This window comes from Erinaceus europaeus, chromosome 2 (genome assembly GCF_950295315.1).
Source record: "Erinaceus europaeus chromosome 2, mEriEur2.1, whole genome shotgun sequence".
Lineage (NCBI taxonomy): Eukaryota > Metazoa > Chordata > Mammalia > Eulipotyphla > Erinaceidae > Erinaceus > Erinaceus europaeus.
In genome coordinates, this window is record NC_080163.1 from 34413894 (window position 1) to 34432485 (window position 18592).

At 40.1% G+C, this 18592-nt stretch overlaps 1 protein-coding gene across 7 annotated transcripts in view; it reads right to left on the reverse strand.

The window, feature by feature from the left end:
- Positions 1 to 3778: 3778 nt before the first annotated feature.
- Positions 3779 to 18592, reverse strand: part of RAPGEF6 (Rap guanine nucleotide exchange factor 6) — a 207433-nt gene continuing 192619 nt past the window's right edge. For 6 of the 7 annotated variants that reach the window (XM_060177662.1, XM_060177643.1, XM_060177648.1 and 3 more), the window contains 4 exons: positions 16736 to 16964; positions 11096 to 11598; positions 8197 to 8511; positions 3779 to 7289 (listed from right to left, as the gene is read on the reverse strand). In XM_060177662.1, coding sequence (XP_060033645.1) covers positions 7264 to 7289; positions 8197 to 8511; positions 11096 to 11598; positions 16736 to 16964 — 1073 coding nt within the window. In that variant the 3' untranslated portion in view covers positions 3779 to 7263. The remainder of the gene's footprint in view (positions 7290 to 8196; positions 8512 to 11095; positions 11599 to 16735; positions 16965 to 18592) is intronic. The other variant, XM_060177664.1, reaches the window with a different exon arrangement.

Sequence of the window (18592 nt, forward strand, 5' to 3'; positions counted from 1 at the left end):
TTCTTGACTCTCAGGCCCACAGATACCCCAATACTTCCCTCCATTAACTGCAGGCCACATGGCCGCAGATTCACTTATTCAAAGTCACCTTCTGATCACAGAAGAGAACACCTTATCACACACTTCATCACACACCTCAGACCCCAGACAAGAGAAATTCCAAACTATATGGCTTTTTGATATCCATCTTCTCTCTGTCTCACCCTACGGGTTTAACCCCTATGCTTCTCTCAAATACCTTTGGATAATTAAGTTGTTTGTGTCATGGAGAATAACTGTCTTGTATCTCATCAATTCCTGTCATACCAGCCCCCTACCTTAGGGGCATGCCAACCGTTAAGAAACCTGTAATTTCTGACATATTTCAGTAATATTCCCTTCGTTTGTTTTTCTATTTAACTCATGTCCACCTTGCTAATAAACGAGTTCTGAACACGTGAAGAGCTCCCTGGTGTCTTTTACTTCGTGTCACCCCTGTCGTGAGTGAGAAAGAACCAGTCCGTTACCTTTCCCCTGGAGATCAGCCCAACCAGAGACTCCGACATCTCTCTGCACTATCCAAAAAACAGCAGCAGCAGTAACAGTGGAAAAATCACTGCTAAGAGCAGTGGTTTCATAGTGCAGGCACCAAGTCCCAGCAATAACCAGGAGGCAAAAGAAAAAAGAAAAAAAAAGGCCTACTAAAATCCTATAGGAATCATAAAGCTCAGTGGTATAAAATCAGAAAGCTTTTCTGAAGACCAGGGGCAAAGAAAAGAATTCTACCCTGGTCATTGGGCATTTTCAGCCAGTGCAATACAGAACAAGAGAAATGAAATTTTAAGTTATGAGAGTTGGTAAATATATAGAAGAAAATGTACAAAAATTGGAGTATTCTAGCAACATTAAAAAAAAGACCTAAACAGGCACAAATGGAGACTGAAGAGCTAGCACATACTAAAAAAAAGCTTAGTTATTATAGAAATTAAATTTAAACCTGTATCTGTATACTTGCCAAAATGCTTGAAATAAGAAAAACAAAAATACTGAATTTGGCTTATGTCTTCTTTGTGTGAACAGTTGATAATTTTGATTGTGTGTGTGTGTGTGTGTGTGTGTGAGTTAGGGTTCTCATTCATGCAGTAAATTCACCTTTCTGGGCTTTTCTTCATTCTAGTACATAGGTAGACATCTCAGCACTGGATTGCCTCTTGGTGTCACAGTACTCTGATATGGTTCCAGAGTGTGAGCTGGGCCAGGCACATGGCAAGGCAGATACTCTCTATCCACTGAATAATCTCTCTGGTGTAGGAAAAACAAAAACAAAAGCTAAGATTATGAGGCTACACCTACCCTAGTGTCAATATCCATGTCCCGCGGAGAATAAATTATTTTCCATCTGCTGCACCTCATAAAGAATTTTGGCCTATACTACCAGAGGTGATAAAAGTGTAGGGAGCTTCCAATGGAAGGGATGGGACACAGAACTCTGGTGGTGGAAACTGTGTGGAAGAAAACTTGATATCTTACAACCTTGTTAGTCATTATTAAATCACTAATGAAAATTAAAAAGATTGAGGTTACAGCAGAGGATGCCTCTGGAACACTCACTCTCTCATCTTTTCCTGGTGGCTCTTGGTAATCTTTGACTTCTGGCTACATTTCTCTACCATACTCACATAGCTTTCTGCACTGTCTTTTGCTAATGTCTTGCAAGGACACCAATGATGCATTTAGCGCATATAAGACAACTGAAAGTAACAGAATTCAGCATGCTTAACTTAATGACTACCTAGAATCTTTTGTCAAGCAGGGATTAAGATTTGACAGTCTTCTTTTCTTTTGCCTCCAGGGTTATCGCTGGGGCTTGGTGCCTGCACTACAAATCCACTGCTCCTGGAGGCTATTTTTCCAATTTGTTGCCCTTATTGTTATTGCTATGGTTGTTGTAATAGGGCAGAAAGAAATCGAGAAGGGACGGGAAGACAGAGAGAGGGAGAGAAAGACACCTGCAGACTTGCTTCACTGCTTGTGAAGTGACCTCTTCCTGCAGGTAGGGAGCTGGGGATTCGAACTGGGATCCTTCGTACTTAATCGACTGCACTACTGCCTGGCCCCATGGACTGACATTTTAAGGCAGCCACTATTCAACACACAGTACTCATATTAAAAAAAAATTTTTTTATATTTTCCCTTTTGTTGCCCTTGTTTTTATTGTTATTGTAATTGTTGTTGTCATTGCTGGATAGGACAGAGAGAAATGGAGAGAGGAGGGCAAGACAGAAAGGGGGAAAGAAAGACAAGAGACCTGCAGACCTGCTTCACCACCTGTGAAGTGACTCCCCTGCAAGTGGAGTCGGGGGCTCGAACTGGGCTCCTTACACCAGTCCTTGTGCTTACAATACTCACATTTAATGTTTTCTTTAAGATATGGATAGAGAGGCAGTGAGGGAGCGTGAGAGAGACAACAGCACCGAAACTTCCTTCAGTGCAGTGGGGGCTGGGCTCAAAACCCAGGCTGTGCCCCTAGCAGAATAGCATACTACCCAGTGAACGCTTTCATTCATCCAGTATTTAATGTTTTCTGTTTAAGCAATAATTTAGTGACACTGTGGTGAGATGGTCAGGGGACAAAATGGCCTGGGAGGAAGGAGTTGGTATACCGATGGGAAGGGTTATCTGGGAGTCAGATGTCTTACCTATCACGGGCGTAACATTTTCTGAGTGCAGAGGGCAGATTGGGAGAAATGAGTGCTAAAGCAGGATTTTCATTCTTCTTTGCTGGAGTCCTTAGGTTTGATCCTGTATAAGAAACCATTACAATTATGTGTACTCCCTGAAGGAGTAACTGGCATGGTGAAGTCCATCAGGCTAGCTAACTAATCAGTATCTATTCTTTCCTTCTTTACTGAAAATATTTCCCTTCATTAAGAAGCCATCAGCTGCTTATCTAAAAATCACCATCTTCCAGGTTCTCTAGCAGTAACTGCTCTTGCGAGACCATTCTAACCAGTGGGATGTGAGGAGGAATATGCTAACATGGTTTTTATAAAAGCTGTCATCAGGGGAGAGGTGAAGGCTGGGAGATGGCTTGCTACATACAGCACACACTTTACCAGATGTAAGGAGCCAGGTTCAAGATTCCAGTCAACACATGGGAGAACCTACAGGGGGAAGCTTCACCAGCAGTGAAGGGGTGTTATGATGTCTCTCCATCTCTCCCTCTCCAGATATTTAAAAAGGGGGTGGAGTAGGGCTGGGAGCAGAGGAATCATGTAGGCACCGAGGCCCAGTGATAACTCTAGTGGCAAACAAAAAACAAGAAACCCAGCTGTTATTTTTGCTAGTTAAAAGGGACACACATTTGGACTTTCCCTGTAAGCCCTTTCTTTGTGAAAGTCTTGAGGTGATAGCCCAGGGTGTAGATGTCCAGGCCTGGAATCCTTGACAACATTGTGGAGTCACTGTTATCAGCCCTGGACAGTCTGCTAATAGGTTTTCCTGCTAGAGAAAAACAAGGCCCAACAGGGGTAAAGTCACTGTTACTTAGTTTATAATCAGGGTTAAGTCACTGTTATTTAGCTTATAATCAAACACTTTTATTTTTTGAAACTTAAGTAATACCTAGGTCTTTCACATATACTATATAAATCCATTAAGAATTGGACCACTCCAATTTTCCCTAGCAGTAAAAAAATAAAGCTTTCACATCAACACATGTTGCCAGTAAACCTTCTTGAATGAAGATGGTGTGATTTCATTATCTGCTTCCATATGTTCACAATAAAGTGCAGAGAAGGTTAATGCAGGTTCTTTATTGATCTCATCAATGTATTAGTAGATATGATAATAATAAATGGTACTTTTACATTCTCTTAACCAAAAATATAACAAATATTTACACTCAGTAAAAATACAAAAAAGCATACAGAGGCGCTGTCTTTCTAAAAGACATAAGTTTAAGAAATATCAAAAAATAGGGAGACAAACGTTGCTTATTACAGGATACTTTACAATCACTGATTTGTGCAGTATAATTGCTATTTCATTATTACAACCAACTGTGCAGTTTTATTTTTGTCTCTTGATAAGCTCACATGATGCAATTTCAAAAGGTCAAGTACAACTGCGTTCTGTATATAAAAAAATAAAGAAGCCTTAAAAATGCATAACAAAAGTCAAGATGAAGTGGGGTTCAAGTTTAAATTGAAAATGTACTGTGACACTTCTCTAAAGATTTATCCCTTGCCCTTTAAGGTAACATTAATGGGATACACTTATTTAAATATCACACTTTATATAGAAACTTAAAAAATATTAGAACAACAATCATTTTAAATATACAAGGAAACACTCCCTTTCTTTTTGTAGGGGTGAGAACACTTTATAAAAATCAGATTAATTCTTGGAAATCCCAATTCACATATTTCCAGTCTGGGAAAGACTCCCAAGGAGGTGATGCAGATGATGACAATGTGACATATCCTCACCAGCTGTCGGTTAAGGCTTTTCCTTCCCCAAGATCAGATAGTGATCAACTGGAGGAAAAAAGAATCTACTCCATACACGTTTACAGAAATGTATACTGGATTAGTTCTCCAAATATTTCACTATGAACAGAATGTTTTGGTAAAGTATTATTTGGCAAAAGCATGCACTTAGGATTTCCTGCTTTAATAGTTCTGGCAGACTCCAGAGGTAAAGTGAGATGAGTTGCAACTTTGTAAAATAAAACAAAAATAAATGGGGATTTAAACTGGAACAATTACAAGTTAAGGCTTCTTTTGTTCTAAGTCATGTGATAAATCAAGAGAAAAGCAGGAACAAACCCTAAATTAAAATATAAAAATAAAAACTCCACAATTTTTTAGGGGATATGTACACACCAAACTACAAAGCATTTGGTTTTAGTTCCTGATCAATGTGATCAGCTGATCCAAACACTCACAGTTAGATAAACAAAGGCAGCCACAAAGACAAAGGCAGCTTAAGTCTAAAACCATAAGCCTCTGACTCTCTGTGCAATGTATTATCAACACAATAAAGGACACAGATAGGTAAGGCTTCCACTTGGTTCAAAAGACTTGTTAAATAAACAAATACCATGGGGGTGGGGGGAAGAACCATTTTTCTCTGTGGTTGTGGGCAGAAAAAGAGAATATTCAAACTCTGTAAAAGATGGCTGTAGTAAAAATATCCTTCACTTTCCTTTGTTTTGACATGAAAACAAGATTATGTCAATCAGTGAAGAGAAAATCTGTGGTGAGGAACACTGTTTACAGGTCAGACCAGGGTTTATGGTCCAGCTCACTGACCTTATTCCACTACACCTGGGGTTAATTTATGAGGCTTAAATTACAGATGAACATTTCTGCATAGGCAAAATTTTCAGTCATGCCATTTTCCCTAAAATGAAGCAACCATTATGGTAGAAAAGATGAACTGTTGCCAGTTAGCACTTAGAACTGATCTATGATTTTAAAATGAAGAGGAGAGGTAAGAAGGTAGAAGAATCAGGGGAAAGTGAGAATAAATTCTTGAAAAGGAAATCATGAATCAATTAAATCTTGTATGTTACATACAGATAACCAGACAGAAGTAAATTCATTTTGGCTCCAAGTTAATCTATGTAGTACACTATAATAACTCTGACTGTTGTTATTTAGTTTTTAAAAAATATGAAAAAATTTAGCTATGTCAATAAACAGACACCAACATTTTAATACTTAAGAGTGCTATGCCCAATGGGCTGTTAAAATATATGTATACTTTAAGTGCTAAACAGAACTAAGAGATGGTGATTTCTATTCTTCTAGCACCTCTTTCTTTCTCACGACATTCCCAAAAAACTATATTTTTTGTTGGGTTAATGAGCTTCATTGTAGGCACACTTGAATAAAGCTAAATTCATCTATGTCACCAATGATTACACTGCCTTTAAAAAAGAAGTCTGATAGATGGGTTTCTATAGTGCAGAATTCTCTATAACCCATTCACTATTTATTGGATTTATACTTTCAATTTAGTTAGATGAGCATGACTATCACCTCAGGAAGAACTGGTATACATATTATTTAGCATAAACATTTCATTCTTTGGAAAGTAGAATTGCTACTCACTCCATCTTAGCTCCCTCCCCTCCTTTTCCTAAATGACAGATAAGAAAAACCCTGCGTGGGTGGGGTCCGGTGGTAGCACATCGGGTTAATCGCACATGGCACGAATAGCAAGGACCATCGTAAGGATCCCGGTTTGAGCCCCCGGCTTCCCACCTGTAGGGGAGTCGCTTCACAAGCAGTAAAGGAGGTCTGCAGGTGTCTATCTCTCTCCCCCGTCTTCCCTTCCTCTCTCCATTTCTCTCTGTTCTATCCAACAACAACAATAATAATCACAATAATGATAAAACAACAAGGGCAACAAAAGAGTAAAAAATAGCTTCCAGGAGCAGTGGATTTGTGGTGCAGGTACCGAGCCCCAGGGATAACCTTGGAGACAAAAAAAAAAAAAAAAAAAAAAAACTCCAGGAGCAGTGGATTTGTGGTGTAGGCACTAAGACCCCAGCAATACCCCTGGAGGCAAAAAAAAAAAAAAAAGGCAGTTTCATTTGGCCTTCCAAATTATACCAGCAGATGGCAGTATTTTCTGTACTCAATCACAAAGGTCTATTCTATTCAGAGACTCTGTTATCTTTATAGTTTAAGGATTTTATCCTGTAGAGCTGACTAATGTCTGCTTGTAAGAGGCAGCTTTATGGTCTCAAACATAAAGATCAGCTAATCAGAGCTCCAAAACACAAACAAACAAACAATACCACTAACCTTCAAAGAATAACTTATCTTTCAAAAATACACAAGAACATCCTTGGTACTGGGAGACATTCTGATTTGTCCAGTAGTTCCAACTACCATGACTTCAGAATACAACTACTACCTTGCCATTGAGTTGTTAAAGAAAAATCTATAATGACAGACATGGGGAGAATGAGGAGTTTGATTTTTTTTTTTTTTAGTAACTGTAGTCTCAAGGCAAGTCTGGTGTGCAAAGTGAGGACTATTATCCAGGCACAGCATCCACAGATGAGGAAACTAGGCATTTGCAGAGATCAGACGACAGGAAGCATGATTCAGGGTCATCTCGCTGTTCAGAGCAATGGGCTGACACTTCTGGCTTAGTAAAGCAGCAGCAGCTAGCTGGCTGTCCAGACGGCCTGGAAGACCATGAGACGCCTCTTGTCTCCTCCTTCCTTCACGACCTTCAGTAGTCTTCAAAAGGGCCGTCCAAAGGCTATACTGCTGAAACCTGCTCATTTTCTGTGAATAATAGAAACAAAATTAAGTGGCAGACCAGCATATTAGTGAAGATTAATCATCTAGTGATCTTTTTAGGAAATTAGACAACTTGAGAAAAATCCTGAGGCATCCCATCAAGGTGCAAATTTTATTCTAAAGACATTTACATGCTGAAGTTTGACAATAACGTAGAATATACCTATTTCTTTTTGTTTTACTATTCTATTGTTTGAAAGGATAAAATTTCATTATTAAAATAAAGCAGACCATTTTCAAGCTATTGCCACAGCTGTAGAATCAGTAATGAGTTTTTGCTGATAATAGAGAACAAATAACATTATAATCTTACAATCTTGTACCCTACTACTAATTAGAAATAAAAAAATCAAGAGAGAATAAAAACAGTATAATTAAAATACATTGGCATTTGGTAACTTAGAAAACTGCATTTGAGCTGGAAGGACCCTCATCTTTATTAGTAATAAAAAAGGAAACCCATCACATTTAAATATATATATTTTAAAATATTTATTTCCTTCTCATTGCCCTTGTTGTTTTGTTGTTGTTATTGATGTCATTGTTGTTAGATAGGACAGAGAGAAATGGAGAGAGGAGGGGAAGACAGAGGGGGAAAGAGGAATATAGACACCTGCAGACCTCCTTCACCGTGTGTGAAGCAACTCCCCTGCAGGTGGGGAGCCAGGGGCTCGAACCGGGATCCTTATGCTGGTACTCGGCTTTGTGCCACCTGCACTTAACCTGCTGCACTACCGCCCAACTTCCGAAACCCATTACATTTAGAAATTTAAAAAAATATATTTCTAAGACATTTAAGGATAACATTACTGATTATATAAAATATGAGTAAAGACCATTTAGTGTGCTCAATAATTCATTTAGGAGGCATTAAGGTAGCTTTTTAACATACCATCTGCTTCACTATCTGCATCAGTCACATCTGCAAGTTTAGGATGGGATGGCTGCAAATTATGCCTCTGAGGCTGAGTTACAATCTTCGATGGAACACAGGCCATGGGGTTGTTACTGAGAGAAGCTGGTGGCAGTCTACAAAGGTTGCTATGCATCATCTTTGACCTCTGCACTGCCACACTATAATCTGGAGGTTTTGGGTGTAGGTGGGGTCCTTCCTTTAGGTCCGCTAAAGAAATTCCCATGTATCCTGGAGGAGTGGGAGGTGGCTCCCTATACCTATCCTCCTTCTTGGGTGAGGTGACACAGTACACTGGCATAAAAAAAAAAAGCAATGGAAATGTTAATGAAAAATAAAAGAAATGAAAAACAGTCTGACACTACAATGAGAAAAATCAAACTTAAAAACATACAATATATACATGAATACAATAACAGATTAAAAACATTTTTAAAAAGCTTAATATTCAAACCTGTTTCAAAAACACAAATTACATGTCTTACAAATAAAGACAATGAGACAGATGAAGATGACAGAGATGTCACTAATGACAAGCTATCTTTTATAGCTTAGCCCTGACATCACACAGTGCAATGACAAACTGCTCAAGGAATTTCTGGTCACAAAGATGACTGAATCAGAAGTATTTAAGATATAAAACATAAACAAACAAAAAACTATATTCTCTATTGGACAGGAAATTCTATATAAGTATTCACACGCACACTTACATAGTCACACAGAAGTTAAATAAATTTATTTAACAGAAGTTAAATAAATAAAATACTTTCATAAGGGGCCGGGGGCTGGCTCACCGGCAGGGCACTTACTACCATGCATGAGGAGCTGGGTTTGAATCCATCACATGCAGTGCAACAACACTGTGGTATCTCTTCCCCTTCCCCTTTCTATCTTAAAAAGGGAGGCCTCCAAGGGCAAAGTGATCATGCAGGTGGACTGTGATAGCAATAAAAACAATAAAAACAACAAAACTTGAATTAAAGAAATTGAAAGAAAAAACAAAAAGGAATGAACTAAAAATTAGTATAGGGGCCAGGGAAGTAGTCCCTAGGGGGAGAACACTTGTCCTGTGTGTATGAGGCCTTGGGCTCAATCCCTGACACATGACAACAGCTCATGGATGGTGAAGCAGCGCTTGTGTATATGCAGGTGTTCTGTATATTATATTTTTTCATAAAAAGATTTTTAAAGGTAACAGCCCAGTTTATAATGTAATCTAACTAGTTAACTATAAAACAAACATGCTTTTAGGAACTTCTTTTTTTTTTGCCTTCAGGGTTATTGCTGGGGCTCAGTGCCTATATCATGAATCCACTGAGGGCCATTCCCCCACTTTTGTTGCCCGTGTTGTAGTAGCCTTGCTGTGGTTATTATTGTTATTGTTGATGTCATTCGTTGTTGGAAAGGACAGAGAGAAATGGAGAGAGGAGGGGAAGACAGGGGGAAAGAAAGACAGACACCTGCTTCACTGCCTGTGAAGTGACTCCCCTGCAGGTGGGGAGCTGCAGGCTTGAACCGGGATCCTTATGCCTGTCCTTGCGCTATGTGCCACATACATTTAACCCGTTGTACTACCACCTGACCCACCACTTTTAGTAACTTCTATTGACATCATGATATAGATACGAAATAGTGAGTTGTGATGGCTCATATGGTAGAATGTCCATGAGCCTTTTGCCATGGACAAGGATCTGGGTTTGAGGCGCTGGTCACTGCATGAGAGCACCATGCAGAGGGGAAGCTTCACAAGTGGTAAAGCTATGCTCTGTTGGCCCTCCTTTAATCTCTGTCTCTTACCTCTAGTTAAAAGAAAAAGCAAAAATGTTGAATCCACTGGGAGAAGTGGAATAGTGAAGGTACAAAATCCCACAGGAAAAAAAAAAACGTTGGTGGCAAAAGTAAATAAATCAAACAAATGAAGGTTAACTATTATACTATTTATTCGTAATATCAAAGTCTTCAATTCAATTCAAGAAGAAATAAAAAATGCATTTGGTAGCTTGATACTAAAAGAATATATCATGAAAGCTGTGTGTGGTTAGACTGAAATCTACAAAGGGGGACTAGCACATCCTTGAGGCATGCCAGAAGGGTCTAACTGAAAAACATTTTGGAGGGATGGGAGATAGCACCATCAGAGAAGCAACAGACTTTCATGCTTGAGGTGTCCAAGTTTCCAGCCCAGGTTCATGCCCTGGCATCACCAAAAGCCAAAGCTGAACACAGTGCTCCAGGGTAAAAAAGCAGTGGCAGGGCAGGGGTAGATAGCATAATGTTTATGCATAGAGACTCTCATTCCTGAGGTTCCAAAGTCCTAAGTTCAATCCCCTGCACAATCACAAGCCACATCAGTGAAAAGAAAAAAAAAAAATGTGGCTGGGCAAATAGCTCAACTGAGCTAGCATGTCTGAAGATCCCAGCTCACCACATGCAGGGGAGTGGTATTCTGACTTGTCTCTGTCTCATATGAAACACTCATGTGTAATAAAATAAACCTAAGAGGAAAATGTTCAGGAATTCTTTAGCATATTCTTTCTTGTTTTTACTACCTAGAAGTAATGGCTATTTTAAAGTCCCTACCATGTATGCATAGCAACTACAGTCCAATTTACAAGGTGATAAACTGGATGATTCCTTCACTAGTACTGTAAAGTAACACAGTATTTTCCTGATGGATAGATCACTTACTTTTACAGCCTCGAATGTCTGTTCCAATGTCCTATGGAATCATGAACCATTTGAAGATAATTTGTGTAAGTAAAGAGATGTTGGAGAGTTTTGGTAATAAAATTCTGGCTCAAGACATCCTAATGTCACATGTAATTTTTAACCATTTAATTCCCAGTCATAATGTGACCAAGAATAAATAACTTACCAAACAAGCCCTTTTCTGTACTTGATGTAACAGTTTTATAAACTGGGTCAGTGCCATCCTTGGACTCCAGGCCTTCAGATGAAACATTTGGCGTGCTTTCCAACACTCTTCGTTTAACTGTCCCATAGTTTGGTTCATATGAGTCAGACAGAGAACTGGAAGAGGCCCAGCTTTGCCTCATCTGATTAGTTTCAAGGCTTTCTTTACACTGACCACAAGTTCTAGAACAGCCTTTAGAACAGGAATAAGGCTCACAGTCAGTGGGTTCAACTTCAGCAATGGGGCCATCCAAATGAGTATGTCGGTAAGAGTTAAAAAAATCCCAGCCTTTTGGGTTTGGAAGACTTTGGAAGTTGTCATGGGAGCTACTTGAACAAGAAGTCCAACTTCCACGGCCACTATCTGCTGCTTCTATCATGATATGCTCATGAGAAATCTCTTCATTGCTCATAGAAGATGAGACAGGTAAACTTTTGATTAAAGGAGGCTTTGAGAGTGTCCACCTAAAATTGAAGACACAGAAATAAAAGTAATTGGTTGGTGTGCTGGAAAAACTTTCTTCTGTCCATTACAAGTGTTGCTGCAACAAGAGAATATGAGTCATATTAACTGTTGATGATACCTGCCAACAACACTTCCAGCAGAGAAACAATTACAGAAACTTCTGTACTCTACAAAGAATTTTGGTTGACACCCCCAGAGGGGGAGAGATGTGAGGGGAAGGTGACCAGAGGACTCTGAACTCCACTTTCATCATGACCCAGAAAGAGACGAGGAAAAAAGGACATTCAGAAGTAGTAATAGGTGTAGGTGTGACTTAGGAAAAGAAAGAAGGACCACAGGAAAAATGGGCAAATATATATTAACTATAGTTAAGGCGGGGGTAGATAGCATAATGGTTATGCAGAGACTCTCATGCCTGAGGCTCCTAAGTCCCAGGTTCAATACCCTGCACCACCATAAGCCAGATCTGAGCAGTGCTCTGGTGTTAAAAAAATAAAATAAAAAGACAGTTAAAAAATAACAGATAAGAGGGGCCAGGTGGTGGTGCACCTGGCTAAGTGCACACATTACAGTGTGCAAGGACCCAGGTTCAAGCCCCTGGTCCCCACCTGCAGAGTGAAAGCTTCACAAGTGGTGAAGCAGAGCTGCAGGTGTCTGTCTGTCTCTCCCACCCCTCTCAATTTCTGTCTCTATGCAATAATAAATAAATAAATAAATATATTAAAAAAAAAAGAAGTCACAGTCAAGGGGACCAGGCAGTGGCACACTGGTTAAGCGCATATAGTACTATGTACAAGAATCCACCTAAGGACTTGAGTCCGGGCACCTGCTCCCCACCTGCAGGGTGATTTATGAGTGGTGGAACAGGGCTGCAGGTGACTGTCTATCTTGCTCTTTCTCTCTCCTTTTTCAATTTCTCTCTGTTGTATAAAATATAACAACAAAAAAAAAAAAAAGAAAAAGAGGAAAATATGGCCACTGAGAACAGTGGATTTACAGTGCCAGTACTGAGCCCCAGCAATAACACTGGTGGTAATCAATCAATCAATCAATCATACTGTGACCTTGGGAGAACTACTTCAGTCTCTGGTGATGGGAACAGTGTGGAATTATACCTGTTATCACATAATTCTGCAAATCAATATTAAATCACTAATTAAAAAAAGGGTGAGGTGAAAAAAATTTTCATGATAAAACTGTGTGAAAAAATGACATTGTAATCATCGAACTTCTGTTGGCATTTACATTAACAACTAACTGAAAACACATTAAAAGAAACTCAGTTAAGATTTCCTCAGAATTTTTGTTGAGATGATTTTTAAATGAGAATGAAAGATGCTGTGTGCAGCTAATAAATGCACATTTTCATTCCTGGATAATAGATTCTTTCCATGAAAACAGAATTAGGGATTCCCGAGTGAAGAGTCTTATCTTTTAATGAACCTCTAAGATTAGTCTAGAACAGTCACAAGGAAACCACAACTTCTCCAACTACTTAGTACTAAGTGAATTACATCACTTACAAGGGTCCTCAAACTAAGCTCATAGGTTAAATCCAGGCAACTGACTCTACTGTGTGGTTTGAAGCAAAGAAATTTTTCTTTCTTTTCTTTCCTTTCAATCTCTCCCTTTCTTTCTTTAAAAGATAAAGAAGAGAAAAGGAAAGGAATACCAGAACATCACTCTGTGTGGCACATGTGATAGCTGAGTGCTCATGATTTTAATCCAGAATCCTACCAGTGCACCCCCTCCTGGGTCTACATTTTAACTTTCTTCTCTCTCTCTCTCCCTCTCTCCCTTGCTTCCAGGGTTATAGCTGGGGCTTGGTGCCTGCACTGTGAATCCACTGCTCCTGGAGTCCATTTTTCCCATTTTTGTTGCCCTTGTTGTTCTTACTATTGTTGTTGTTGGATAGGACAGAGAGAAATGGAGAGAGGAGGGGAAGACAGAGAAGGGGAGAGAAAGACAGACACCTGCAGACCTGCTTCACCGTTTGTGAAGCGACTCCCCTGCAGGTGGGGAGCCAGGGGCTCAAACAGGGATCCTTGTGCCGGTCCTTGTGCTTCGAACCATGTGTGCTTAACCTGCTGCGCTACCGCCTGGCCCCCACTTTCTTCTCTCTCTCTCGAGCAAAACAAATTGGAACAGCAAAACAGCACTTGGATAGTGTGCATGTTTTGTCATATGAACAAGCCAGGTTTGAGCTTAGTCATCAACACACCAGAAGAAGATTCATGCTTGAGCTCCCCTCAACCCCTCTGACAGAGGGTGAAAGACAAAGACACAACAGCGCTGTTCTCCCACTCATGAAGTTTCCACATTGTAGGCACTCCCATATGGTGACCTGGAGCTCAAATCTGGTTCCTCTTGTATGTAAGGTGTGTGCTCTACTGGATGAGCCAGCTGCTGACCCCTGTCAATAAAGTCCCCCCATCCCCCTTATGAAACTTCTTTCTCCTACTGTGGATGTAACCCTTAAACTTGACTTATTTGGCTTGTGTTTTCTTTCTGTCATCAAGCTATATTTATTTATTTATTTATTTGCCTCTAGGGTTATTGCTGGGGCACAGTGCCTGCACCATGGATCCACTGCTCCTGGCTGCCATTTCCCCCCCATTTTTGTTGTTGTTGGATAGGACAGAGGGAAAATGAGAGGGGAGGGGAGGATAAAGAGGGAGAGAAAAACAGACATCTGCAGACCCATTTCATCTCTTGTGAAGTGGCTTCCCTTGCAGGTGGGGAGCCAGGGGCTTGAACCGGGATCTTTGTGTTTCGCACTATGTACATTTAACCTGGTGTGCTACCTACCGTCCAGGCCTCCAGCTTTATTTTTACAAAACTCTTACATTTTATTTGATGTTACTCAGTTTCGTGGCTTCATGATACTGTCTATGATACCATTTAAATAGATGATTCAATATCTTTTTATTGTATTTATCTTAGATAGAAACAGAGCAATTGAGAAGACAGGGAGAGACAAAGAGGGAGAGAGACACCTAAAGCACTGCTTCACTGCTCATGAGCCCCTTCCCCCTCCACACACAGCTGGGGACTAGTTGCTTGAACCACATTCTTGTGCATAGTACCACCATGTGCACACAACAGGTTCGCCACCACTTGTACCGTCTCCATATCATTCAATTATTGATTCAATAACTGAGATAACTAGAGACAATGAAGATCAAAGCTCAGCTGGCCTCAGTGTTCTAGCACTGAGCACTCTTCCAGGTCTGCTCTTCAGCTTGGCAAAATCAAACCAAATTACAGCTTTTCACGAGAGGGGATGAAGGGTTGCAAAATTATTCTGCTTCATTTGCCAAGAAAATAATTGGGGAGGGGACCCTTTTAATTTCCATTCATCCCCACTATTATATCTCCTTAAACTCTGAATCAAGGGGGCTGGGTGGCAGCACAGCCGGTTAGGCACACATGGAACAAAGTGCAAGGATTGGTGTTAAGGATCCTGATTTGAGCCCCCGGCTCCCTACCTGCAGGGGGCTGCTTCACGGTCGGTGAAGCAGGTCTGCAGGTATCTATCTTTCTCTCCCCCTTTGTCTTCCTGTCCCCTCTCGATTTCTCTCTGTCCTATCCAACAACAATGACAGCAATAACAGTATTAGTAACAACAACGATAAACAATAAGGGCAAAAAAAGAGAAAAAATAGCCTCCAGAAGCAGTGGATTTGTGGTGCAGGCACTAAGCCCCAGCAATAACCCTGGAGGCAAACAAACAAGCAAACAAACAAACAAAAACAACTATGAATCAGATCCATGATGGACCCAAGAGCTCTCATCTTTTCAACAAGGGATTTCCAGTTTGGTCCCAAGCACCTCCCAGGCCCTTCTCTGTACTTTGCTTTCCTCTTTGTATTTCAGAGCTATATGGATATGACATAGGGGAGTCAGGCAGTTTCAAAGAAGTCACGGAGAGAAAGTAACCAGAGGTCCATTCCATCACCAGCGGGACAACAGGAATTCCAGTTCTGCAGTCTGTGCGTCCAACAACTTTCCCACTGCTCACAAAAGAAAGGTTTCTAATGTTTTTAAAGCCATAGTGGTGAGAGATAGCTCAATCCAAGAGGACCCACTTTACCCTGTGTGTGCACCAGGATCAAGCAGCAGGCTACTACAGGAGATCACCTGCACTGGGGAAGCTTCACAAGAGTTAAAAGAGAGCTCTGGTGTCTCCTCTTCTGCCTCTACCTCCCTCTCACGAGCATCCTCTGTCTCAAAGAGGAAAAGCAGTTTATAATGATTAGCGGAATCTTGTAGGCATCTAATTCCACAGATACACTATGGGCTAAATAAATAACATTTACTAATGACAACCTGTTTCATATATTGTAGCGGAAATAACTGTTCTGTGAATAATTTGTGCAGTTCAAGTGTGAAAATTCACTGAGTGGAAAGTCTGTGTTCTTGAGTCCCCACAATGTATATAAATAGCCTAGACTGTGTTTTGCTGCCGCCTTGTGGACATGTCCCAGAATGCAGCTGAGAAATTTAGAAATCGACCTGTACCATTATGGAAAAGGTAACAGGGAGATGACACCAGAGAGATGGCTTGTTGATAAAGAGAAGATTCTGAATGTCTAACGGCCCAGGTTTGATGCTGCCCCTCTTGTGCCCTGCTAGTGCTCTGGACGCTGCCCTCATGTTAGATTGATGTAGAATTTGTAATTATTTTCTCTTCTCTGTGTGTATAAGCCTTAGTTATTTTTTTTATAAAGTAAATACAGTTCTAATGGGGGTTAGACAGTGGCACACTTGGTTGAGCACATTAGTTACATTGTGTAAGGACTTGGGTTCAAGCCCCGTCCCCACCTGCAGTGGGAGGTGAAGCAGTGCTATAGGTGTCTCTTTTCCTCTTTCTCTTCTATCTCCCTCTCTCTTCTCAATTACTTTCTGCCCCAAGAAACAGAAGAAAAATAAAGTGTTTAAAAGAGCATGTACAGATCTTTCACAAATACTACTTATAAGTATATTCTGAATTGAGACGCATGCTTGATCCTCATGTTCTGTTACGGATCCACTGGCAACTATCCCTTGTCAGGGATCTCAGATCCAATTGGGAAGCACTGCATGTAGTGACCCTTCACTTGGGCCTCACAATCTGAATACAGTAAGGATGTTTACCCAGGGCCAACGTGACTATGGTCTCCTATCCCCGAAGATTGCTCTGTCTTTTCCAATGCCCCTGTGGGTTCAGGAACTGTCACAGTTTGTGAAGAACACCGTTCATCTTGTAGAGTTGCAGACATGGAGTCAACGGAACAATTGCTCACAATGCTGGATCGTGAAGAAATCTCACTATGGCTGGAGTCAGACAAGTTGTCAGATTTAGCTGATGGTATAAGTGTATAACCTGGATGAGAGAATACAATTGATCAAACTACAAAATAAAGAAACAAGTGGGACTATGGGGGGGTGAAGCAAAATAGAACAAAACCCAAAAACAAGAAGCAATCCCACCTTCTATTTATGGTGATATAAAGGTGCTTATTTTTATACATATTAATTCACCCACCCACACATATGGATTGAACGCCAAATTCAGGAAATTAAAAATCAAAATATCATTTAAAAAAAAACTGCCCAGAAGTATATCTGTTCCAGGCTCTCACATGTATTTTATAAAACATTAAAAAGGAGGCATCTTTAAAAAAAATTTCTTTATTGAAAAAGGAGACATCTTACCTTTTTCAACTACTTTTTAACCCTACGCTCTCTCTCTCTTTTGATTAACAATTATTTCACAGTTCTGATCTGAATGTCCATATACCACGTGGGTATATGGACCAATATACCAACTGAGGTAGGTATTGGGGGTGGGGAGTCAGGGCTCATAGAAAGAATTTTACCTTTGCTTTTTTTAAAACTATATTTACTTACCCCAGATATTCTGCTTATGCCACATAAGAAGTCTTGCCCTAAGTTGAAAGCAATTATTTTAGCAAGTTTAAATAGACTGTTTTAGATCTGGAGTTAATCTTTGATCTAGTTTCTTTTTTTCTCTTATTTTGGAGATCATTCTGCAATTGAACCAGCAGACTTGTAAGAATGTGTCTATTAGCATATTCTAGTTTTTTAAATTTATTTTCCCTTTTGTTGCCCTTGTTGTCTTTTTATTGTTGTTGTTATTAATGTCGTCGCAGTTTGAACAGAGAGAAATGGAGAGAGGAGGGGAAGACAGAGAAGGGGAGAGAAAGACAGACACCTGCAGACTTGCTTCACCGCCTGTGAAGGGACTCCCCTGCAGGTGGGGAACAGGGGTCCTGAACTGGAATCCCTGCGCTAGCATATACTATTTAAAGTTATTTCATGACATACTGATTTCCCCAAAGGTGGGGGACTACGGATTTTTTAAAAATTAAATTTTAAAATATTTATTTATTTTTTTATTGGATAGACAGCCAGAAATCTAGAAGGAAAGGGCTAATAGAGAGGTAGAGAGACAGAGACACTATCAACACTGCTTCACTGCTTGTGAAGCTTCCCCCTTGCAGGTGGGGACTGGGGCTCAAACCCAGGTCCTTGTGCACTGTAACAGGTGTGCTCACTAGGTGCACCAGCACCCAATCCTGACTAGGATTATAACAAGGCTCTTGGTGCAGGATAACATGTGTTCTACCAATTGCACCACCACTCAGTCCTATTTTGTATTATAAAGAACAAAGGGATGATGCTAAATGAGGTGGAAGGATCTAAAACCAAAACTTCAGCATGCTAATTAAATGTACATACTAACGGCTTTTGACCCAAATTGTGTCGAGTTTGTACTCCTCTTATCCTATGGTTTTGTCAGTGTTTCCTTTTTATAAATAAAATTAAAAAAAAAGAAAGGAATTCTTGTTTGTTCTTGTTCTGCATATCCTGTGCTGAAAAGAAACACCTGACTTTGAGCCTATAACTGACTATGATGTCATATACAAGCACATAAAGGAAACAAATCATATGAGAAAAAAAAGGACAAAAGTGAGGTGGGGGATGAGT